Source organism: Heterodontus francisci, chromosome 23 (genome assembly GCF_036365525.1).
Source record: "Heterodontus francisci isolate sHetFra1 chromosome 23, sHetFra1.hap1, whole genome shotgun sequence".
Lineage (NCBI taxonomy): Eukaryota > Metazoa > Chordata > Chondrichthyes > Heterodontiformes > Heterodontidae > Heterodontus > Heterodontus francisci.
The window spans coordinates 16038477-16064880 of record NC_090393.1 but is presented as its reverse complement, the minus strand read 5'-3'; the positions used below and the strand labels follow the sequence as shown (position 1 = coordinate 16064880).

General features: G+C 44.7%; 1 protein-coding gene across 10 annotated transcripts in view; it reads left to right on the top strand.

Moving 5' to 3' along the window:
- Positions 1-26404, top strand: part of acacb (acetyl-CoA carboxylase beta) — a 173843-nt gene that overhangs the window by 34987 nt on the left and 112452 nt on the right. For all 10 annotated transcript variants that reach the window (XM_068054741.1, XM_068054740.1, XM_068054735.1 and 7 more), the window contains exons 2-8: positions 4198-4330; positions 7147-7285; positions 7423-7532; positions 8973-9054; positions 11232-11330; positions 13927-14036; positions 26149-26259. In XM_068054741.1, coding sequence (XP_067910842.1) covers positions 4205-4330; positions 7147-7285; positions 7423-7532; positions 8973-9054; positions 11232-11330; positions 13927-14036; positions 26149-26259 — 777 coding nt within the window. In that variant the 5' untranslated portion in view covers positions 4198-4204. The remainder of the gene's footprint in view (positions 1-4197; positions 4331-7146; positions 7286-7422; positions 7533-8972; positions 9055-11231; positions 11331-13926; positions 14037-26148; positions 26260-26404) is intronic.

Genomic DNA, 26404 nt, shown 5'->3' with positions numbered 1-26404 from the left:
CTAAAACTAAAACACTACTAGCCTCAGACACTGCTCAATTCACGAACTCCCATCAATCAGGACTCCTACCTGTCATTTATATGCTCCACCGCATCCTCACACACTTAGCACTGCTGCAAGCCTAACACCCACATTTCACAGCTAGCATGCACTGCCTGTTAGTCAACCATGACAACACATCACCCAAACACATTGCGCACACTCACTGACATGCTTCCCCTCTCTTGCAGGACAAGGTAGCACACAGCCAGAGGCAGCAGGAACTAACCGGAGGCACACCTGCATGTCCCAACCCCCCATGCAAGAGACTGTACTGGCCAATATTGGGACATCCATTGCTGAGGCCATGGCCAGCAGCAGAGCTGAAACCATTGAAGATGACAGTATCCTTACAGCTAATTCTTCTTTTCATATCACATCTCTCCTCATCCCACATTCTCTCTTCTGATTTATAAGCTGCAGATAAGCACCTCTTACATTCCCCTTCCACCCCGCACTGCCACTTTATCCTTGTGCCTTACTGTTTTCAGATACCCAAGAAGTGAATCCTGACCAGCCAGTGAACACCAAGAAGTGAGTGATGATGAAGACACAGCAGTATCACTTGATTTCATACTTGCAATCGCCAGCTCAGAAATTGACACTGTCCGTAATTTAGAGGATAGCATACAGACAGGATCTCCATGTGATGAGAGACTGGGCATGACTGTGCTGCAGACAGGTCAGGAGGAAAGAATAGCACAAGTACCAACTCACCGGAGAATGAGGTCACAGAAGAGTTTTGCTCCAGAGGACTCAGGTGACCATTTTGAGAGGACAGCCTACAGAAAACACTGATGGGTACGCACAGCAAAATGTTTGTGCATTGGGAAGTCTGCCAGAAAGCGTATGGAGCTGTCAAGGAGCATGGAGGAGTCTAGCATAAACTTGGCACAGGGCTTTACATAGAACTTGGAGCCCATCCTTTCCAGCATAGATGTGGTGGCCAACTACATCAGCATACTTATGGACCCAACTATGATTGGCGTCTGATGGCCAATGTCACAGCTTCCATTTCAGCACAATGAGCTTCCACCAGAGGTCTGAGGTCTGCAGTGGAAGCTTAGACTTCTGTCAAGCAAGGTCAAACTGCTGCCATCATGGCTGCAGGTTACAGTGTGCAAAGAGGTATCACAGCAGTTTAGCAATCTGTCCTCCACCAGATTACTAGGATTGCTGAGGTGCTGCCCCAGGGAGTTGCAGTGGCTCCATGTAGCATGAACCAGCTGTCCTCTTGCAAGAAGACAGCATTTGTTCTCCCACCCCTTCCACCCTGCCAGTGCCCTTGCTGTTGCCTGTCAGGCAGCTAGCTGAGAATGTTGTTGCCCATGCCAAGATGGTGCAATCTGCAGCTGGGCCTTCTAGACCCAGAGCTGCTCGAGATTGTCCCCCAAGGCCATCTGTAGTCTCTCCCATTGAATGTCAGCAGTCATGCTGCAGCCACTGGGATGACATTGCTTGGGAACACTAGGACAGGCAAAAAGGTACTATGAAGACGCATACTAAGGGAATGCACAAGGGTTATTAATTGACTTCTGTATGCAGTGCCACAATTTCATTTATAAATTTGCTTTTGAAACATCCATTTTGTGTTGGCTTTCATTTTTGTATTTGTGGTCAAGTGGATGCTGTGATGGTCAGTGAAGGTCAGACGTGTGGGACTGTTGGTGAATAGGCAATTGGGGTTGCAGTTACTGGTATCACATTCGGAAAAGTTCTTATGGACAACACGTGCAGGCAGGGCTTCCTCCTCCTCCTTGTTAGTTGTATATTCATTGTTTGCAGATGGTGGGCATTCACTTGAGCCTCCTCCACCTACAAATTTTGCATGCTGCACACCAGCATCATCAGCAGATAGCCCTTGCCAAGTAGCCACCTTTTGGTTTGTCATGGTGGCTTAAATGCAGCTGGGACATCAGACTGCCACAAAATGAAGGCAACACAACTGCTGCAATCCAGGCATTGACCTGCATGATTCTCTGCTTATGGTCACACACCAGATGGTTGTTAAGGGAGTGGAATTCCTTTCAGTTCCAATATAGGACAGAGTTGTCATGCAATGCCTGCAAAGAGACATGCGTACAGTCAGTGGCACTCTGCACCATGGGAAAGCCTGCAATCCTAGTGAAGCTGCTTGCCTGTTCCGCCTGCTTCTCTCTAGCAAGAGAAAATGAAATATAGTTAGCTCTCAGTGAATAGAGAACCTCAGTGATCTTCCTTATAGTGGATGACAAACAGTGAGCTGTTGCAAATATATCCAGCTCCTGCCTGAAAGAAGTCAGATGCATACAGTTATCTTCATAGTTATCATCACAGCCACTGGCAATACAGTCCTTTCTCTACTCTGAGGTTGCAGTTGTGGCAGCAGTAAGTGGCAGATTTCGGTGAGGATCCTTGATGAAAAGTAGACGTCGCACACATTGTTCCCTGCTGAGTTTCAGGTAGCATAATTGCTCCTTGAACACCCTGGGTGGATATAGCCTTCTATTGAGAGCCTTTCTCTCCCTCCTGCTCCTCTCTCCTCCAGAAGCTTGTCCTGCTTTGCGTGGCCTTGGCTCATTCTCCAAGTCATACTGTATTCCAAGGGGAATGCCTACTAGTGCCCCCATGTCTGGGAGCAACTTGGTTATACAGAAGCCTTGAAGTCAGCAAAAACTCCTCAAGCGTCTGCCATACTTTTAGCTGAAAACGTTTGCAATTTTAAACAACTATAGAAAATACTGAACACTTATAGAATTGAAGGAACAACCAGAAGACATCAACCAGTAACTAACCTGTAAGCAGTTGATTATCCCTTTAAATAGCACTGGGTAGCTGGGGTGGGGGTGGGGGGTCCTTCCTGCTGTTGAACATGTGTTCAGATGTGTGTGATTAAGGGAGGATATTAGCTTGAACATTGAGCTTCAAAATGGCACAGCTGACATCAAATCAGCATGGCATGCTGATTGAAGGTCTTGATCTGCCTGCTCTGCATACTTTTGATGGACGTTCACTGCCTGCATGCTATTGCCCTCACCAATACGGCGTCCAGTGCGACTTGCCTAAAACATGTGCACAAGTGCCGCAGACACCATTTTCAAAGTCTCAACAAAATCATAGCACCCGAAGATCAGGTGTAAATGATTCCAATTTCGTGCCGCCTAGCTTCAGCTGTGCTACCATGTTGAAATACCAGTCAAAGGCTAGGTGTTTCCTCCACAAAATGGAAGGAAAGCTGAGTGCAGAGCCTTCATTGGGCTGCTCTTGCACATCTCCTGATACCAGCAAACATAAGCATTGGAAGTAGCCCACCCTCCAATACTTTCCAGATACAGAAAGTGTCTGGCTTTAGCAACCTGGAAAACAGGAAACAGAAGAAAAATAAGGATGTGTGCTCTTAATGGAGGGAATGTGCCTGAAAGATGATTATTTTTAACTTCAGCATTTGAACTTGCACCTGGAGGGAAAAAAACAAATGTTACTGAAAATGAAATTCTGTGTGATAATATTTGCATCAATCAACCTTTTAAAGAGGTCCATTTAATCTAGTTTAGGTTCAGTGTGCAAAGTTTAGCAAAGTGCTTTAAGTTGCATAAGTATCAACTGTCCACTTTTTACCCAGGCATCAGCATTGAGAACTCCCAATTCTGCTGTTGTACTGTGGTGAGGTGTCCAGTGGAATCAAGCTCCCTGCTCTCCTTATAAAACAACTGTTGAAATATTGGGTTTAGCTGCAGCTCAAGTCATGACCAGTTCATGTCTCATTGTACTTTATCTGTCACTACCTCTTTCTGCATGTCACATATGAGACCAGTGAATTTCATATTTTTTTTACAGAAAAACAAACTAAATTGTGGGAAGTGATCACAAAGCACTAAAAAATCCTGAAATCTATTGTAACAGTGGTCTTAGTCATTAGGTTTTCATTCAGGGATATTTCTCAGTTACATGCTGCATTTTAAATTGTTAACTTTTTCTGGAGCCATGTCAGCTTTTCGTTTTGCAGCTGCCTATCAGTTTTTTTTGTGTTTTTGAAGTTGCGGCTGTCTCAAAGAACAACCATCTCTTGATGAATCAGAGTTTTTGAATGCAATTCATAAATTTTGGTGGGAGGAAGAAAGGAGAAGGAGGGACCCTTTTAATTACTACATCTTAAGTGTATACGTTTTTTTGTTTCAGACCTAACATGTCAGGTTTGCACCTAACGAAGAAGGGCAGGGAAGATCAAAGGCTGGATCTGCACCGGGACTTCACTGTTGCCTCCCCTGCCGAGTTTGTCATTCGGTTTGCAGGGAATCGGGTTATTGAAAAGGTATGCACTACTTCGGCGTGTGCTGTGTGGTTCATGAAATAGAATTGTTTGGTCTTGTGTAAAATGTGTTTAAAAGTGGGTTGCTTAGGAAGCCACACAAAGTAGGCACAGGTTAATTTCTGTCCCAAATATCTGAGTAATTAGTGAAGAGGAATATATTTATCTTATTACAACTGAAACGGGAGGAGTGCACTGTTAATTCAGTCCCACTTCTCCACAAGTCACAATATATTCTTTAAAATTTTCCCACTTGTTGAAATAGTCAATTGGATATGCTATTTTCCCCCCAGAATATAACACACTAACCAGGTTTCTTTACTGAACAACAACATTAACAGTATTGTAAAACAAGTGTCAGGCAAACCCCCCACCTGCCAAGACTGAGGCACACATGATTTCGCCACATGAACATTAAAACTTAAAATTGTAAGCCCCTGACTAGAAAGACATTTGCAAAGTAACTAGCAGAGTTGGAACAAGGGACAAAGGACCATGCCCTGACCCATTCAACCAACAATGGACTTTTGATTGCCAGACATTGAAGGTGGGGAGAGCTAGCATTCCAGGTTGACTGCTACGATAGCAGAATCCACAAACACAGAAGAAGTGGTCAGACCAGTTTTAGTCACATCAGTTGAGATTTGAACTTCCAACAAGGGATTTGAACTCAGAAAGCTCCTGGTTTGAGAAGACCTCTCTGCTACCTGCTCATCTCTCGGGGAACTGAATCTCTTGAAAACACGTGAACCTCAAAGAGAGAAACGGCTCCTACGTGAACAAGGTTTAAGAATACTGGGCCCCAATCAAAAGCAAGACTACCTACAATCAAGTGAGCTCAAAGCACAGTAAAGAAGAACTCTTCTGAAATTGCCTCAAACCCCTCTCTATTATACTTTCCCCTTTTCTGTCCCAATTTGCACGTGTGTATCGTGTGTGCATGCTAGCATGGGCACATCATATATCCGTAGGCATTAACCATATTAGAGTTTATGTTTAAGCTTTAATAAATTTCATTTTTTCTTCTTTATACCTGGGAAAACCTGGTGTGCTCATTTCTTTGCTTTATAATTGGAAAGCTGTGAACAAGGATTCACAAAGGGAAAGCTCAAAACACTGTGTGTTTAAAATAAAACCCTGACACAATAAGACCAGGTAAAGACAGCAAAAGACCCCTAGACGCATTTCTCACTTGGTCGTAATACTAATTAACTAGTTGAAGTAAAACAATATCACATAAATCAAATTTAAAAAAAAAATCCAACATTAAGTTTTGATAAATCCTCTTTCTTACTTTAACCAATTTTTAGAAGTCCCTTTTTACCTTAGTCCCTTCACATTCACACTCACACACACACGTATATTCTGGTCAACCGAAATAGTACAAAAATGGATTTTTAGCTTAGAGTTCCGTTACAGACAAAAAGAGCTTGGGTAGATTACTTGCTTATTTTTTGAAGTAAATAGCAGATGAGACATATTGTTCCAAACCAGCATACAGTCTAATTTCTGAGCATATGAATCTTTAGAATCTTGCATAAATTAGTTCTCTTCAGGCAGCATTGTAAGTAACTTAGCAGGCCTTCTTGAAATACAAGAAACAAGACGAATTCACAGTGGACTTCACAGGATCCTTCAGAGATATTGGAAAACAAAGCTGAATTATGGACTTCTGTTCTTTCTTGACTTCTTCTCCAGGCCTGACGCATGCACTGACTGACAACCAAACAGCTTGGCAGTTTTTGCCCACCCAGATGTTCTGTGCCTGCTACTGGGCTTGTCCAATCAAAGAAGAGTTGTCAATTTTCTGTCCCTGTTGCCATGGCTTCTGCCCTAAGCCTAGCCTGAGCCAGGTGACAAACAGTAACACTGTTGCCCATCCAGTCCTCACTGTCCCCTTGGTATTAAAACATTAATTTAGCTTAACTAAAAATAATTTTTTTTAAAAGGAATTTAAACAAAACAGAGTCACTTTCATATATATAAAACACACACACATATATAGGAGAAAACTTTAGTTGAACGCACATCCACAAAAAAAGCATGCATACATGCAAGAGAGAACATGAAAACGTAAGAATGAGAAAACACAAGAGAAAATGAGAGCATAAAAATTCTTGGGAGCAGAAGCAAGTTATTAGGCCCCAAAAACCTGCCCCAGTTTGATAAATTAACTCCCCTTTTTCCTTCTTTCAACAGATCCTTCGATTCCTTTTCTCTCTGGAAACATAACTAGTTGTCCCTTGAACCCATTTATACTATCCTATTTAATAGCCTTCCTTGGTAACTTGTCCAATACCCTATTTAGATGCAAATATTCCTCCCCACATCCCTCCTTCTCCTTAAATTTCTAATTTTTAATTCGCATACCCTAATATTTGAATGTTTTGCTAAAGTGAGCACTTATCTCTTTGATAAATTTGGTATATCAGTTTTGCCGGTTCACATTATAATCTTGAAAACCACAATTGGATCGCTTTTTGAAACTTTTTTTTTCTAAACAAAATTGCTCAATTTCCTTTGCCTTTCTTCAGAACCTAAAAAATACCCACAATCATTATAACTCTTAAACCACGTTAAGCTAGCTTAGCACAGACTAGAGTTTCAACTTTGGCCCTTCCTGGTCCATATGGTTCAGTGTTGCACCATACACCTGCCAAGTCACAGGAGAAAATAAAAATGAGTTTCCTTGTGTCCAGAAAAAATGAATACAACTGGAGTTCTAAGCTTAATAATTCTCTTGATGCATTACACATTTTGAAGGGTTAAGAGTATACACAATTCTTGCCCCATTGACTTGTGCCATTATTCTTTACCAGGTTCTTATTGCCAACAATGGCATTGCAGCTGTTAAATGTATGCGGTCCATCCGCAGATGGTCCTACGAAATGTTTCGGAATGAAAGGGCTGTTCGGTTTGTAGTCATGGTTACTCCTGAAGATCTGAAGGCCAATGCTGGTATACTCTAGGAATTGTGTCCACAAAAATTGTATTTTGCTCTTGTTAAATTAAACCTGTTATTGCAAAATTTACAATATTAAGACAAGTTCTACAATTGACACAACCTCATTTCTGTTGAATGCTGTTCCTTATAGAGTACATCAAAATGGCAGATCACTACGTACCAGTATCCGGAGGACCCAACAACAATAATTACGCTAATGTAGAGCTGATTGTTGACATTGCAAAGAGAATCCCAGTGCAGGTAAATTGCAGTATAATTCATTTTACTGTTGCAAAGATTTAGAATGGAGTGGGAAATTACCATGAAATCAGACTTGGAATTTTTGAGATATTAATGATTTTTTGATATTTTTATTTTTGTTAGAGTTTTATCTATCCTTTCATGTGCTCATAATCCCTCTTTCCCAGCCAAATCTATGGATAATAAAAGTTCCCAACTCAGCTCACACACATGTAAACCATACAAAAGTAAGCCTTCCTTCTTACCACTTCATGTTGCAATGCGTTAGTTTAGTTTAGAGATACAGCACTGAAACAGGCCCTTCGGCCCACCGAGTCTGTGCCGACCATCAACCACCCATTTATACCAATCCTACACTAATCCCATATTCCTACCACATCCCCACCTGTCCCTATATTTCCCTACCACCTACCTATACTAGGGGCAATTTATAAAGGCCAATTAGCCTATCAACCTGCAAGTCTTTGGCATGTGGGAGGAAACCGGAGCACCCGGAGGAAACCCACGCAGACACAGGGAGAACTTGCAAACTCCACACAGGCAGTACCCAGAATTGAACCTGGGTCGCTGGAGCTGTGAGGCTGTGGTGGTAACCACTGCGCCACTGTGCCGCCCATTACCAAACAAAAGTGCCCCCTTTTTTTGAGGGACACAACTAATAAAGAACATAAGCAAAAACAAAGAAAACTTATGAACTTAAATAATATTTGCACAATTGACCACACCTCCAATCACAATATGCAACTGGATCTCCCTTTCCTCCTTTTTTTTTGTGTGTTCAGCTTTTCCTGACACATTATTCAGCTTGAGAGTGCAGGTTCAGTTGACTTCACCATAGCTATCATCTATTGGGCAAAAGAATGTGTTGCCATTGGGATCTGCTACCTATCTTGTCCTTAAAGCTTGTCTAGCTTTTGCTGAAACTAGACCAATAAAGATAGATGGATTGCCAGATATGGCTTGGATTTCACTGACACCTTCTAGTGCTTTGCTATCTTAAAAGGAATAATCATGTTCACAATAAAAGCCATTACAAAGAAAATTGCAAAATAGCTCAAAAATAACTTATCAGAAATTAAACTTTAGTTAGACATAGAAGTATGGCATAATTTGATGGGTGAGAAGATTGCATTTTAGAAATTATGATGAACTATGCTGTTCTCAAAGCAGCTAAGACCAGAGGTGGAGACCAACTAAACGAAGTAAAAAAATGGGGATCAGGGACAGAGCAAAAGAAGGAAATTTCTGGTGCAAGTGTTGCAGTCACTAATGTGAAGCCTGAATCCTCAAGAGCATAATTGGGGTTTTATTGGAAATTCCCACTTACATTTGCGATATCCTAACATATAGTTTCTTTAAATGTATTACCTCAAAAAAAATCATCATTTAAGTGCTATATCTCAACATATGTATGAAATCAGTGTTCTTGTGTTCTACTAGGCAGTGTGGGCTGGCTGGGGACATGCCTCTGAGAACCCCAAACTTCCAGAGCTCCTTCAGAAATACAATATTGCATTTCTAGGTAAGATTATTTTTGATAAGGAACCACTGAATTGAGAAAAATCATCTGATCCCATGCTGGTGTCAACCCTCCAAGAATCCAAAGTTCCCTTCGTAATCTGTTGACCGTGCATTTCCTGAAATGGTGAAAACTGTGATTTACACCCAGGGGAGGTGGTGGCGTAGCGGTATTGTCACTGGACTAGTAACCCAGAGACCCAGTGTATTTCTCTAGGGACAAGGGTTCGAATCCCACAACAGCAGAAGGTGGAATTTGAATTCAATTAATAAATCGGGAATTAAAAGCTAGTCTAATGATGGCCATGAAACCATTGTCGGTTGTTGTAAAAACCCCATCTGGTTCACTCATGTCCTTTAGGGAAGGAAATCTGCTGTCCTTACCTGGTCAGGCCTACATGTGACTCCAGACCCACAGCAATGTGGGCAATGTGGTTGACTCTTAAATGCCCTCTGAAATGGCCTAGCAAGGCGCTCAGTTGTATCTAATTGCTATGAAGTCAATAAAACAGAATGAAACCGGACAAATTACCCAGCATCGACCTAGGCACCGGAAACGACAATGACAAACCCAGCCCTGTCGAGCCTGCAACAACGTCCTTACTAACATCTGGGGCTTGTGCCAAAGTTGGGGGAGCTGTCCCACAGACAAGTCAAGCAACAGCCTGACATTGTCATACTCACAGAATCATACCTTACAGACAATGTCCCAGACACTGCCATCACCATCCCCGGGTATGTCCTATCCCACTGGCAGGACAGACCCAGCAGAGATGGCGGCACAGTAGTATACAGTTGGGAGGGAGTTGCACTGGGAGTCCTCAGCATTGACTTTGGACCCCATGACGTCTCATGGCATCAGGTCAAGCATGGGCAAGGAAACCTCCTGCTGAATACCACCTACTGCCCTCCCTCAGCTGACGAATCAGTTCTCCTCCATGTTGATCACCACTTGGAGGAAGCACTGACGGTGGCAAGAGCGCAGAATATACTCTGGGTGAGGGACTTCAATGTCCATCACCAAGAGTGGCTCGGTAGCACCACTACTGACCGAGCTGGCCGCGTCCTAAAGGACATATCTGCTAGACTGGGTGTGCGGCAGGTGGTGAGGGAACCAATAAGAGGGAAAAACATATTTGACCTCGTCCTCACCAAACTGCCTGCCGCGGATGCATCTGTCCATGACCGTTTTGGTAGGAGTGACCACCGCACAGTCCTTGTGGAGACGAAGTCCCGCCTTCACATTGAGGATACCCTCCATTGTGTTGTACGGCACTACCACCGTGCTAAATTGGATAGATTTTCGAACAGATTTACAGAGCCAGTAGTTTCATAATCATTGTTGAGACTAGCTTTTTATTCCAGATTTATTAATTAATTGAATTTAAATTCCCCCAGCTGCCGTGGTGGGATTTGAATTACTAGTCCAGTAACATTACCGCCCTGCTATTTGCAAATTTCTAGCATCCACCTTAAACAGGTGTTAGGCCCCTTCCAAATCCTAATGAGGGGCCTAATGCTTATTTTAGGCCCCTTTCCAAAACTGGTCAGAAACTGAGCATGCACCATTCAGTTTCTCCGGTTCCCTCTGCAGCCTAACCAGTGTTTTTTAAAGGGACTGCTGAAGGCCGTCAACATAAAGGTAAGTATTTTTCTCTCTCTTTTTAACTTAACTTAATGTGCAGCAGGAGGAACAGGAGTACTTTATCTGGCTCCACAAAATGGCTGCAGGTTAATACCAACCCACACTTGCACTGCCCCCCCACCAACCTGCCTAAAGGCTGTAAAACAAATCCAAAGCCACAGATGCAGAATTCCAATTGTGCAAGTATTCAGGAATTTCTGGTCCCATTATGATTCTAGGTGAGGCTAGATGACCAGCTTTTCTCAACTATCTTTTTCTATGAAAGGGCTCAAAGCTGAGAGAAATTTGTGTTTTTATTTATCTTCAAAATCTGACCTGTGATCACTACCTGCTGAAGATTAAATGTATTCAAGTAAATCAGTCATGTGCTCAGATGTTGGAAGGATTGGAGTTGATAGACCATTTAGTCTTTTCATATTGCATAAACTTTAACAGATAAGTTTAAGTATAAACTGAACATAAAGTCAGTTTATTCAATAGGCACTCCATTCTGTTTTTCAGTTTGACCTTTTTTTTGTGTATTTTTCTTCTTGTAGGTCCTTCAAGCCAGGCTATGTGGGCGTTAGGAGATAAAGTAGCCTCCTCCATTGTAGCACAGACTGCAGGGATCCCAACATTGCCTTGGAGTGGAAATGGTAAGGGGACTGAGTGCAGTAAATGATGTCATGGGTGACCTCTGTACACCAGTTGAAGCAGGAGTAAATGAAAGGAAGATTTCTAACAGTTCTTCACATTAATAAATATTTTAATGTTATTGTAGAGAGAATCAAAATTACCAGGATAATTTAACGAAGTTATCTGAATAGGTTGAATCAGTGACAGTCATGGCCATTTAAAAAAAAAAAATGTTATTAAAGGAGAAAGTTAGGTTGGGCAGTATTACTTTATACTCAAATCCATTACAGATCTACGAATCCAAGTTTCTAGTGAAGTCTTTTTAGTGGGACCTAAATTTCAGCTTGAGAGGACATTCAGAGCTGCTGACCCTCAGGAAAATGGGCTGCCAACTGAGTGCGTAGCTGTTTGAGTACTGGTGGAAGGCCAGCTTCCATACTTCAGATGAATTGTTCCTGCTAGGAGAGGAAAAAGGGGAAAAAGAATTGGAGTGGGTCAATCAAATAAAAAAGAGAAACATAAATTGTCCCCCCTCAGTTGATGTGCCTGATATGATTCTTCCTCTCTGATTTTGTTTCTTATATGCCTTCAAGTAGGGAAGTACCAATGTTTGCTCTGTGCCATCTGAAAGCAAACCAACTGAAACTGGTGGTTCAGTAAAAAGATCAGAGATTTGAGCTGAACCCTGACACTTTGTGGCAGTAGTTTTCTGACTCACTGTGCCACAACATATTTTTGTTTGTGGCTTTTGCCCTGTCCTCTCCCGAAAGTGGTGATTCAGTATGTTTCCATGGCACCATCTTCCCTCCAATACCTTGCCCAAGTGTTAATGAGCTTAGGCAGGGAGTGTCAGCAGGGTGCACACAGCCAAGGTTGAACCTATTTCCGCTTGACGCATATACGTAGGACGATGTAAGTTTCAGGACTAAGGTAATACTTGTGCTAGTTCAGGCATCATAAGTGAATAGAAAGCTAGTGACGCCTTCTCCAGAAAGCAGGGAGTTGAGAGCAGGCAAGCATGAGAAGTGAATTATCTTTTTAAAATTCCCTATTCATTAATTCACTTCTCTGACTCTTGAGAACCTACTATGCCGCAATATGTATGCATGCGTCACTAGGAAAATTACTCTCCAGAGCAACTAATTATCTTTTTTATATAATTTGTACATTGAAGGTAGAGTTTAATCATCTGTTTCTTTTGGTCAGTGTGCTTGCTGCATGGTGACCACTATTATGAAAGGTCAGGAGTTGTAACTTGGTTCCATCAATGGCCAATGTATCACATCAGTGAACTGTACCGTTGGTGTACCTATCCCACATGGACTGCAGTGGTTCAAGAAGACAGCTTACCACCACCTTCTCAAGGGCAATTAGGGATGGCCAATAAATGTTGGCCTAGCCTGCGAAACCCACATCCCCTTGAATGAATTTAAAAAAAATATATATACCATAAGACTCCCAAGTCTGTTGAGTTAACTAATCTTGTTTTGGGAAAAAATTATAGCATTGTAATTGACTCAACAGCCTGCTTGGGGAAGGGAAGACATTAGCCAGGCTTTCCCATTTATGACCGCTATTCCGTGAATTCCACTGGATAGCACACATTCTCAATGCTTGATGAAGACAGAGTTGAGCTTCATTTGTCCTGCTCACAATAATAATAACTTGCCTTATTTCATTGTCTAAGTTCAATGGTCTTTAGGGCCTAGAGGTTTGAGCACACCCATTTTTGGTATTCAGTGGGGCAAGGGTGATTCAAGGGAACAATTCCTGCTCCAGGGACTGAGCCTAGGCTACATACAGACCCAATTTTCCCAAGTGCAGCTAGTGACGCCTGCTTCAGGGCACGCTAATCTTGCATAGGAGGCTTCAAACAGGCATTGTTTCCCCTGGCTTGGGAGTCTAGGACACGGGGGGCACAATCTCAGGATAAGGGGTTGATCATTTAGGACTAGATAAGAAGAAATTTCTTCAATCGGAGGTTTGTAGATGCTTCATCATTGAGTATATTTAAGACTGAGATAGACAGATTTTTCGATCTCTCAGGGAATTAAGTGAACGGGCAGGAAAGTGGAGTTGAGGCAGAAGATCAGCCACGATCGTATCAAATAGTAGAGCTAGCTCGAGGGGCCATAGGGTCTACTCCTGCACCTATTTCTTATCTTATGTTAGGCCTGTTATTTTCATGTGCAAGAGGCCTATTGCCTGTTTCAGGCATGGGCACTGCAAGCCAATTTTCTGGCCTTTACCCATATGGTGCGTGGTGCACTGCCATTACATGATCAGCGTGCGGTTCTTGCCCACCCTCTTATCGGAAACTAAGGCGGCTGTTCAGCGCCCGAAAAGTTGGCTCTTTCTGGACAAATTTCCAGGCCAGGAGGTTTGCTGGTGCCCATGGAACCATCGAGGAGGGGGAAACGTTGAGAAAAACAATTACAATTAAGTTATTGCAAGTTTGTTAAGTGACCTACCTTGATGGGAGGATGAAGCTCCTATTTTTATAGTTAGTTTTTCTCTGGATTTTAAGTGGGCCAACAGCTCCAGACTTGACCAACAGGATCTCTCTATTGCTTACTTGCATAGAGGTTAAATATGTTGTTTCCTGCCATAACTTAGGTCTAATTCTTGAATGGACAGAGGAAGATCAGAAACTGAAGAGGATTGTCAGTGTCCCTCAGGAAGTGTACTTGAGCGGCTGTGTACGAGATGCCACTGAAGGTTTGGAGGTAAGAACTAGTGTACCTGTGACAAAACAAAGATAAGATTTGTTGCTAGGTTGGTTATGAAATATAAGTCATTGCTTGTGTTTCTTCATGTGAATTCCTAATCTCCAATGGCTTGAGTTCTGGGAAAGTACTTTGCTGTAAAGGACGGGGGAAGGAAGGAATTGAAGAGTAGCACCTGTGAGCAACTGGTGAAAGTGGTTTTGGAATCAAGTCTACCCACTCTTTTGGGGACAATGGTGTCTGGCATGGGAGTCAGTGATAATCTTTGAATAGTGATGTATTAGCTGGTATTTCATGTGGTGCAATGCTAAATTTCCATTAGAGTATCGGGTTCAAAGAACTACCCTGTTTGATGGAGGGCAGTGCAGCAGGATCTAAACTATTTGTATTTTTGTTTTCTACTATTTGTTACCTAGGTGCAACATCAAGTGCTCTTGTCCAAGCTCAAGGGTGGAACACATTAGATGCAGAATAAAGCTCCTATTCTGCCAACCTGCTTTAGGCTTTGCATATTAGTGGATATTGTATGTCCTTTTTCAATTTTTACAGATAAGATTTTTCTCTACTTTTAATCTTGAAATATGTTTGTGGGGACGAGAGCAAGAACAATGTTTATTTTAAATTGAGTTCAGAGTAAATCATTGCACATGAAATAAAACGTACAAAACGTCTGTTTCTTGCACATTCACGCAACTAAAAGCATACTACATATGGAGACTTTCTGGTGACTTACGGACAGTAGGCGCAAGGGGAGAGCCAACTGTGCAACAGCCCCAACAAACAAATTTCTCTGCAGCACCTGTGGAAGAGCCTGTTACTCCAGAATTGGCCTTTATAGCCACTCCAGGCGCTGCTTCACAAACCACTGACCACCTCCAGGCGCGTATCCATTGTCTCTCGAGATAAGGAGGCCCAAAAGAAAAAGAAGACGGACAGTAGCAGAGGAGTGGAGTAAGTGCTTGGGGACCCGGTAACCTGTCTCAGATATATATTGAAAAATCATTGTTGCTTTAGTGATGAGAATAACTTTAAGAGCAGCTTAAAAAAAAGGAGTCATGTCTTCATTTAAATGTAATGGCACCAAAACCCAACTCTCCTTACATCCATTGATATGAAACCTGTCTGAAATCATGGCAACAAACGTTGTTTAAATACCCAGAGCAGATGGGCTGCACCTGGTGCTTCAGAGATGGTTGCCCTGAAAGCTGTGGGGGGAAGTTAGTGTGACTGCGTGGCATTCTGATGGTGAAACAGAGGCTCAGGTAAAGCTGAAGTTAAACTAAGCAATTTATTCTACAGCACTTAAGGGAGCTAAGGGGCATAATTGTAAAGCATACCCTACCTTGCTAACAATTGGGGCCTTTATTAGGTTCTGAACAGAACTTATGCCAGCTGTCAGTTGGCAAGTGCTCTCTTGGGCCATTAAAACAAAGTAATGGATGAAATTTGCGGAAAAAGCCGGGAACCCCTTCCCCTCCCCCCCAACCAACGTGCCCACTTCACCCCTAGACTTTCCTTTTGACACCTACCCATCTATGCAGATTATGGCGGCACAGTGGCGCAGTGGTTAGCACCGCAGCCTCACAGCTCCAGGGACCCGGGTTCGATTCCGGGTACTGCCTGTGTGGAGTTTGCAAGTTCTCCCTGTGTCTGCGTGGGTTTTCTCCGGGTGCTCCGGTTTCCTCCCACAAGCCAAAAGACTTGCAGGTTGACAGGTAAATTGGCCATTATAAATTGTCACTAGTATAAGTAGGTGGTAGGGAAATATAGGGACAGGTGGGGATGTGGTAGGAATATAGGATTAGTATAAATGGGTGGTTGATGTTCGGCACAGACTCGGTGGGCCAAAGGGCCTGTTTCAGTGCTGTATCTCTAATCTAAAAAAAAAACTGTGCTTGGACATATTCTTGGAGATTTCATCACATGACTTCCTGCTTCCAACAGCCCCACTCAGTCAAAACATAATTTTTTCCCCATCTCCAATTCTTTATAACTAATTAAAAAAAAGACACAACTTTTTCATACACCAACAATGTTCTCCTGGATTGCTCACAGCAGTGTCCAGAAGATTAATCTTCAAAATAGAGACTCCAGGGCATTCCTGCAGCGTTGCGAACCCCAATGCAGCTAGGTGCCCTTTAATTTTCAGAATAAATCTCTTGTGTGATACCTTTTTCAATGCTTATTTGGAAAAAAAAGTCATCCACCATATTCCCTTTATCTGTACACTGGAATATCCTGAAAAATTAAATTAATGGAGCACAATCTGCCCTTTATAAATCTATACTTTCCTGTCCCTGATTAACCCAAGTCTTGCTAACTATTTACTAATTTCATCCCATAGTGTGCACTCTGGAGCCTCGATTTTAACTCTTGGTAGAATGCATTGGATGGGGCTGGGTGGGGTGCGGGGGTGGGAAGTGGGAAGAAACCCCCATGGAGTCATCAGGGAAAGCCCTGGGCAATTTTAATGCCTGGTTTCCGTTACCATTTGAGTGATGGGCTGCCCTCCTAACAGCATCTGGAATCAGACAGCCTGCCAACCTGTCACAGGCAATTTCTGGCATGACTCCTGAGGCCTATCTAAAGGAGAATGCATCTTTTAAACAGAAGTTACATCTCCTGCTTGGACTTTTCATTGCTTTCATCTTGAACACTGAAATGAACAGAAATTTTCCTCTCATTTTTCTGATGCTTTGCTGGAGGTCCTAGTAAACAAAGTGAGCGAAAGGAGAGAGATACACTTCCCCTGCAGCCTCAGGAGCATCCCCAAGGCCATTGTCAAACAGGCCTGGACAGAGGTGACTGATCGTGTCAGTGCCTGGAGCATTACCCCCAGAACATGAGTTCAATGTAGGAAAAGATTCAATTACCTCAAAAGTGCAGCAGGGTGACAACAGCTCTTTGCCTTTCCACCTCTCTTAGCAGCATCTCAAAATATTCTTTTCACTCCCTTTCCCCATCATTCTCAACAATTCTGTCCCTCCATTAAATCCTTCAACCTCCAATATAAGGGTGCACTGCAGTGTTGGTCCTCATTCCAAACTTTTCCTCCTTGGAGAAGCAGTTGTTTGCCATGGTTAGATTGGTGGACCAAATCGACAGGCTTTGATGGAGTCACTGATCTTTTGCAGTTTGCTCTCCTGCAGATCAGTGAAGGTGATGAGCCCAGCCTCACATGAATGGCATTGGCACAAAAGGAGCAATACATGTTAGTCTCAATCTGGATGCTCTTTCCACACCCTCTCAATCAGTATCTATCACGGTGCCAGCATTAACTGTGTCAGGCTGTTCTGGCAGAGGTGCAGTTGCCTACAGCTGGGCAGCCACGGGCTCATGCCAAAAGTCACTTGCCACAATCATCTCGAGGGTCCCTGCAGGGGAACAGCAGTCATCCACCAGCTCTGCTGAAAATAGAGACATGTTGTCGAAGCTTTTAATCTTGCATTCAGCAGGACAATCTACAGGAATACCAATGTAAGGGAAAGCAACAACTTTATACTGTCTGAGAGGAGAGTGCTGATTGGTTGGCAAGTGAACTCTGATTGGTAGAGGCGTTGTATTGGAGAATGACCAGTTAATGGTGACTGGCAGTTAACTGCCAAGCTTTGTTTGAAATTTAAACCAGGCAGCATGACTCTAATTGGTCAAGGCATTGCCCTGAGGACTGAACAAAGCAGTCTCTTCTCATACAGTATAAAGTTGTTGCTTTCCCTTACATAGGTATTCTTGTGGATTGTCCTGATGAATGCAAGACAAAAAGCTTCAACTACATGTCTCTATTTTCAGCAACACTCAAGTTCTGTACCAGCAAATGACTATTGGTAAATTTTCTTCAAATAAAAGCAGGATAGGTTGACCGTGTGTGAGAAATTATTGGAAGGCAATTATTATGTTTGCCGTTAAATTCATCATCTTTATCATGTATGGAGCTTTGGCCTGCAGTGTTTTTTTTTAATAGCTTCTGTGTCTCCATTATCAGGATGTCATGATATGGAAATGATCTGGATGTTCTTTACTGCAGAGTGAAGGATTGTAAAGTCAAAGGACTCTGAATTTTTTCAGAGCAAGAGAATGAGCAGGTCATTGAGATCACTGAGCAATGAGCTGGTCCCCTTGTGTTGTCTGTTGAGGTCAACGGGGAAGTTGATGTACTAATCAGCGCTGGTGGAAAAGGAGCTGAATTTTGCAGCATGGCCCAAGGTCCTGCAGTCGGAACCGGAAGCAGGAGCTGCTGCCGCTTGTGCGGGGGCATCAAGGAGAAAGGAATTCTGTGGCGACTGGCCAATTAACTGCTGGCAGGTGAAGTAGGCATCGTGAGATCGCATTGGCAGTGCTGGCACCATATTTAAAGAGCTGCCAGCACTCCCTGACATCGATCCTCCCAATAATACTGCACCTTTTAAAGGTGTGAGGAAGAAGGTTTGTGAAGGAGTGGCAGAGGAATATCCTGAGTTGCCCCATGGTTCAGTGATGCTTCCCTGCAGGTTCTTCTCCAGGCTGCTTGGGCAAGGCGGGAAGTCCTCTTGCCTCAGGATGGGAGGAAGAGACCAGCCCGCCTGACCAAGCAAGTTTGGATGGAAATTGCAGAGCAGGTCAGTAGCCATAGGGTTGTCCCTCGAACATGGCTGCAGTGCTGCAAGTGGGTTAATGACCTCATGGAATCCGCCAAGGTGAGTGCACCACACATTGCTCTCCTTCGGGACTTACATGTGGCTACCTCTGAGGTGAGTTTGGTAGAAAGGGAATGCCAACCCAGTCAGTGGCAATGGGGCCAGGCAGCAGCATTGCCTGCCTTAGGCATGGCAGCATCTCAGTGAATGGTCCCAGTCTGTAAGAGTTGCCTCCAACACTGCCTCTTCTGAGTGGCCGCATACAGGAGGCATTCCTGTGGCTCCATCATGGACAGTCAGGCTGCCACCAGCATAGGTGTTGCACGTGTGTCTTTGTTGGGTAGCTGGCAATGGTAATTTTTGTGCTTGCACGAGAAGACTGCGCATAATGCCAAAGAAAGGGCCAAGACTGGCAGTGGGTTCCCTTTCCTCGCCATCCTGGCCTGAGCAGAGGAGGAAGCTCTCGAACTCTGAGGCCATGGAGGGCTTTTCCATTGCAGATGGTGAGACAGGAGTGGAGACATGAGAGAGTGAGTGGTCCAATGGATGGGCATAAGAGAGCCTGTGGCAAAAACGTGGCTGAGTGCTCATGAGACCACTACTGGTCACATGGAGCTCCAACCTAGGAGTAATTTAAAGTATGTGATGAAATGTGCAGTACCCTCTAATTAATCTCTCTCACGCAGGTCAGGGACAATACTGGACAGCCCCAGTGACTGGGGGACAGTCAGCCACCTCTGAGGAGGAGGAGGAGACCTCAGACAGTGCACGGTCACATAATTTCCCCCACACCCTCCACCAACGCAGATTTTCTCATGCTTGCTGGTATCTGTTCGCAAGTAGATTTAGGATCACCTGCAGCACAGATGCACCCGAGCAATTGACGGAAGCTGTGACACGAGAGGCCGCTGACACTCTGAGGACTTTGGGTGACCAGGCTGATGCCGTGCCTCTGCAGCCATCAACAAAGTGGCAGATGCTGGAGCTACAGCGTGAAGTGCGGGAACGTCTGGCAGAGTTTCCAGAGACTATGCGCGGGCATTGGAGGAGTCCATCCAGGCCATGAATGCCACCATGTCCCTGTTATGTGTATGCTTGGCTTCCTCCATCAAGAGATTAGCAATCCTAATGGAGAGCCATATCCAGCAGACCACTGAGTGGATGCCGGAGATGCGTGCAGACCTGTATGCCATTGTCCCGCCCATGAGCTTTGTGCAGCAGCGGCTGGGCGAGAAGAGGGTGAGGTGCCTGCACTCACTGCCAGGTCCTCAGACCCATCAAGTGTGCCTTGAAAGGGAGGAGATGCGCCTGCCTGCTGCATCTGGGCCTCCTCTCAGGGAGCTCCTGGCTCCTCAGCCCCTCTGTCAGTGACACCAATGTCTCACCTAGCCGTGATGACAGAGGAGGGTAGGAGGCCCTCAATAGGACGAGGCCCTCCAGGCTTCAGGCAGCCAGAGGACAACCGCCAAGGTCATTCTACAGATGTGTCTGATCCATCAAAATCGCCTCTGTTTGATTAGTGCCAACACACTTGGGAGCTCTACCCTGTGAGGGGACTGCCATATTTGTGATTTTGTCCTGCCCAGATATACCCATAAAGCGCCGCAGACAGCAAAGATGGAAACTATTGAGCTTCTTTTCCTGGTTGCTGTAAGTCGCCCATGTTTCACAGCCATACAACAAGGTGCTGAAAACAGAGTCCTCATTAACCATCAGCTTGGTCCTAAGGGTCAGCTTTGTGTTATCCCATGCGCATTTCGTGAGTCAGCCAAAGGTGGTAGCTGCTTTCCCTATGTATATATCGAGCTCTGCATCAAGTTTAAGTCAAGGTCATCCAAACCAAGGTCAGCAGACTGCCTCCACTTCAGCTGACAACGCAGGGGGTGCACAATGTAGAAGTACAGTAAGAGATTTAAGAAGAGCACAAAGCTGCATTCAAGGTTCCTGGGTTAATTGTTTGTTAAAACATGATGCCATGCATTTTATTTTGCTGTCCAATAAAACTATGATGTGGCAAGGCAACAGTTATCCTTCCATTTCCTGCCAACTGCTGGGACTTCAGGAGTACCCTGGCTCCATCAAAGGGTGTGATTTGAGGGACCGCACTGCGTGAAGTCGTCGTCTTCTCCATTCCACAGTCTAATGTCTTACTGGGTACAGGTCAATGAAGGAAGTGGCAACAGGGCTGCAGAAAATTGACGCTTTAATGGATTGAATGGATCTGTTATTAAGGGTCATGTGAAACGTGCCTGTATTGGCGCTTCCCGAGCCTCCCTTGTGCGTATCTCATTGTGCCTTGCTGTATGGTCCCTGGGGTAGTTCTTCATGCAGTGCTTGGTAAACATCTTCCTCCACGTCCTCATTGTCAGAGGAGGCATTGCGCTTCACCATATTCTCATTGTTCGATGCCTCTCCTCTTTGTAGTACCAGGTTGTGCAGAGCACAGCACATCACCACAGTACCCGAGAATCCAGCTGGGACATACTGAAGGGCACCACTGGGTTGAACCTGAATCACAACTTCAGACGGCCTACAGCTTGTTCAATGGTTGCTGAACTTGCCCTTTGGCAGGATTTATACCTCTCCTCTGCATCAATGCTTGGGTTCCTCACAGGTGTCAGTATCCACGTCTTCAGTGGATAAACCTTTTCACCGAGTATATGTCCTTGAAGGCGCATGGAGAGCTGCGACGGCTCTGGAACTTGGGACTGCTTTAGTATGTAGGCGTCGTGGCTGCTTCCTGGGAACCGTTCACACACCTGAAGGATCCGTTTGCGATGGTCGCAGACCAGTTGGACATTGAGTGATTGGAAGTCCTTCCTGTTGATGAAGCCTGCTGCCTGGTCTGTGGGAACCTTGATGGCCACATGCATGCTGTTGATCACACCCTGCCCCTGGGGGATCCCAGTGATGGCCCCAACCCTATGACCCTCTCACCTTGACCTTTGGGATCAGTTTGAAAGTGCATGTATTGGCTGGCCCTCTTGAAGATGACAAAGGGATTGATTAAGAAGGAGAAAATGGAGTATATGAGTAAGCGTGCAGAGAACACAAAAACTGACTAAAAGCTTCTATAGATATATGAAGAGAAAAAGATTAGTGAAGATAAATGTGGGTCGCTTACAGTCAGAAATGGGGGAATTTATAATGGGGAACAAAGAAATGACAGACCAATTAAATACATACTTTGGTTCTGTCTTCACAAAGGAGGACACTAATTACCTCCCAGAAATGTTGGGGAACATAGGGTTCAGTGAGAGGGAGGAACTGTATGAAATCAGTATTAGTAAGGAAATGGTGTTAGGGAAATTGATGGACTTGAAGGCTGATAAATCCCCAGGGCCTGATAATCTACATCCCAGAGTGCTTAAGGACGTGGCCCTTGAAATAGCAGATGCATTGCTGGTCATTTTTCAAAATTCTTTAGACTTTGGAACAGTTCAAACGGATTGGAGGGTAGCTAATGTAACCCCACTATTTAAAAAAGGAGGTAGAGAGAAAGCAGGGAATTATAGACCGGTTAGCCTGACATCAGTAGTGGGGAAAATGCTAGAGTCCATTATAAAAGATGTAATCACAGAACATTTGGAAAACAATGACAGGATCGGACAAAGTCAACATGGATTTGCAAAAGGGAAATCATGCTTGACAAATCTACTGGAATTGTTTTGAGGATGTAACTAGTAGAATAGATAAGGGAGAACCAGTGGATGTGGTGTATTTGGACTTTCAAAAGGCTTTTGATAAGGTCCCACATAAGAGATTAGTGTGCAAAATTAAAGCACATGGGATTCTGGGTAAGGTACTGCCATGGATAGAGAACTGGTTGGTGGACGGGAAACAAAGAGCAGGAATAAACTGGTCTTTTTCCGAGTGGCAGGCAGTGACTAGTGGGGTACCGCAGGGATCAGTGCTAGGACCCCAGCTATTCACAATATATATTAATGACATAGATGACGGAATTAAATGTAATATGTCCAAGTTTGTAGACGACACAAAGCTGGGTGGGAGTGTGAGGTGTGAGGAGGATGCAGAGAAGCTCCAGTGTAATTTGGACAGGTTGAGTGAGTGGGCAAATACATGGCAGATGTAGTATAATGTGGATAAATGTTAGGTTATCCACTTTGATGGAAAAAACAGAAAGGCAGATTGTTAGCTGAATGGCGATAGATTGGGAAAGGGGGGGTGCAGCGAGACCTGGGTGTCCTTGTGCACCAGTCACTGAAAGTAAGCATGCAGGTGCAGCAGGCAGTTAAGAAGGCAAATGGTATGTTGGCCTTCATAGCAAGAGGATTCGAGTACAGGAGCAAGGATGTCTTGCTGCAATTATACAAGGCCTTGGTGAGACCACAGCTGGAATATTGTGTGCAGTTTTGGTCTCCTTATCTGAGGAAGAATGTTATTGCTATGGAGGGAGTGCAGCGAAGGTTCACCAGACTGATTCCTGGGATGGCAGGACTGACGTATGAAGAGAGATTGGGTCGATTAGGCTTGTATTCGCTCGAGTTTAGAGGAATGAGAGGGGATCTCGTAGAAACCTACAAAATTCTAACAGGACTGGACAGACTAGATGCAGGAAGGATGTTCCCGATGGAGGGGGGAGTCCAGGACCAGGGGTCACAGTCTAAGGATAAGGGGTAAGCCATTCAGGACTGAGATGAGGAGAGATTTCTTCACCCAGCGAGTGGTGAACCTGTGGAATTCTCTACTACAGAAAGCAGTTGAGGCCAAATCATTAAATATATTCAAGGAAGAGTTAGATATAGTTCTTAGGGCTAAAGGGATCAAGGGATACGGGGAGAAAGCGGGAACAGGGTACTGAGTTTGGATGATCAGCCATGATCGTATTGAATGGTGGTGCAGGCTCGAAGGACCAAATGGTCTACTCCTGCTCCTATTTTCTATGTTTCTATGATATTGGTGACCATCTTGATGCAGCGATGAGTTGCAGACTGGGAGATCCTACACATATCTCCAGTGGATCCCAGGAATGATCCAGAGGCATAGAAATTCAGCACCAAATGACCTACAGCACCACTGCAATTGGGTGGCCAACACTTCCCATGGGGATCAACTCGTCCTCTGTTCTGGCACACAGCTCTGTGATGGCCTCCCTGGAGAGGTGCAGTCCTCGGCAACACTGCTGCTGCAACATTTGAAGGTAGCTGAGCCTCAGACAGTAGACCCTCTCTCTGGAGGGTAACCTAAGGAAGCTGTTTCATGCACCTTGTGCCCTCCTCCTATGTCCTCACCCCGAGGCTGGTGCTCTTGTTGGCCCTGAGGCTGCTCCTGTTCCGCTGCCTGTGGTTGCAGCTCTCTCCCTCTCTGATGCTGCATCTCACTGGGTTCCTGCAGCCTGAGTGAATGAGACCTAAGGCAGGTAGCTGCACTCCGTTTCGAGGGCCACTTAACCCCACCCCCCCAACCCGGCGTTATCCACATGCCACATGTGCCAGTTCCAATATGGCACTCTGTCATTATGCCCCCACATTGCTGGCAGCTTTTTCCCTGCTCCCGACTGACACTGCCAATGCCCGCACTGCACCACCCTGCCTGTCGAGCCATGTTGGCTTTCACGATGATTCCTATCTAGATCCTGCACTGACCTCCCTCTAGCTCACCGCCTCGTTTATACTTGGCAAGGCTCTGAAGCCCGTGGTTCCATGCACTTTTTGAAAATCTGAAAATCTTGGTAAAATTGCAGTTAGTTGCCTGTTTAATAGGCTTTTTTAATTCATTCATGGGATGTGGGCATCGCTGACTAGGCCAGCATTTATTGCCCATCCCTAATTGCCCTTGAGAAAGTGGTGGTGAGCTGCCTTCTTCAACCGCTGCTGTCAATGTGGGGTAGGTACACCCACAGTGCTGTTAGGAAGGGAATTCCAGGATTTTGACCCAGCGCCAGTGAAGGAACGGCGATATAGTTCTAAGTCAGGATGGTGTGTGACTTGGAGGGGAACTTGCAGGTGGTGGTGTTCCCATGCATTTTCTGCCCTTGTCTTTCTGGGTGGTAGAGGTAGCGGGTTTGGAAGGTGCTGTCTAAGGAGTCTTGGTGCGTTGCTGCAGTGCATCTTGGAGATGGTACACACTGTGTGCCGGTGGTGGAGGGGGTGAAGGTTGAAGGTGGTGGATGGGTGACAATCAAGTGGGCTGCTTTGTCCTGGATGGTGTCGAGCTTCTTGAGTGTTGTTGGAGCTGCATCCATCCAGGCAAGTGGAGAGTATTCCATCACAATCCTGACTTGTGCCTTGTAGATGGTGGACAGGCTTTGGGGAGTCAGGAGGTGAGTTTCTCGCCGCAGGATTCCTAGTCTCTGACCTGCTCTTGTAGCCATGGTATTTATATGACTACTTCAGTTCAGTTTCTGGTCAATTGCCTTCCTGTGTTGGAGCCACATGTCCTCCCCTCATGCCGACTGCCCTTTGGAATATTTGGTTGTGATGTAAAGATGTCGGACTTCCCACCCAACTCCTTCTGTCGTGATATTCCAACCCCTCCTGCCTCCCAGCCTGTCCCCTAAAGGCCGGAAAAATCGAGCGCAATGTGTCTGACACCTACTTAATGCAGCTGTTTACTGCAGACTGGATGATGCAGCTGATGGCTGTGGCAGACTGAAAGGAACCAATGGTGAATAAGTTAAGGACGCTGGTGACTTAAAAAGCCACTGGCAAATGATGCCCCTGGTCCAACAGGTCCTTTGTAGGAGATTGCAGATAACGTCATCAGAGTTGGTTTGTCATTTTAACCAACCTGGTGCAAGAGGAGCTGGAGCCAGAAGAGAAAGTTTTTTTTGTTGTTTCCATGTGGACCAGGAGGAACAGGAATGCTCCCCCACGTCGAAACCTCAGACATTCGTTGCCCTGGACTTCCCAACTGCTTACCTGAGTTCAGGGGACCGTTTCTGTTGCTGCCAGACAGCTGCTGTTTTCTGCCAACTTCAGGTGGGTGACTGATGAGGCTTATGCAGATGAGACGTGTGAGTTAAAATTTCAAGGGCCTCTCACTGTGGAGGTCTGGATGGTTTTCCATCTGCCTGTATGACTCCCGCCCCCAATTATTTGGCCCCTTTAGTGTAGGTATGTGCATCTCTCTTTATTTAAGCAGCTCTTTTAGGGTTGGTGACCCATGGTATTTTCTGCCCCCTTTCTTCTCATGGCAAACTTCCAATGGCAGGCCCATTTTAGGCCAAGAGCTCAAGTTAGGACTAACCTGGAAAAGGCCTGTTGGGAAGTTGGTGAACATTAACTCCAGTGCTGACTCAATAGTGCCATAATCAGAAAATGTACCCAAATATGTTTGATCGGAGTGAGACATTTCTGTTTGCTTGTATTTTGGTGTCAGCTTGAAGCAACCCAAATCCTTGGGTAAATTGTTGGTCCATAGACTGCCTGTGGATCTCACTTTGCTTTGGGACTATTTCTGAACAAAGGCAGTTTTGTGCACTGGAAAAATGATAGCCTCCTCAGAGTTAAGACTATCTTTTTCTCATCTGTATTTAGGCTGCAGAAAAGATTGGTTATCCAGTGATGATTAAAGCATCTGAAGGTAGTGGAGGAAAAGGGATTCGTAAAGTTGATAGTTCAGATGATTTTCCTAACCTCTTCAGACACGTAAGTTAATCGTAGGATGTATTGCCACTAAGTAAATTGTATGCAACAGTTGCACCACACCATGCTTTCCTGTTTTGAAAATGTAACCGCAAAACATGCTTCCTGCAACAATTGAAATGAACAGAAATGGGAATTTAAAAGGCAC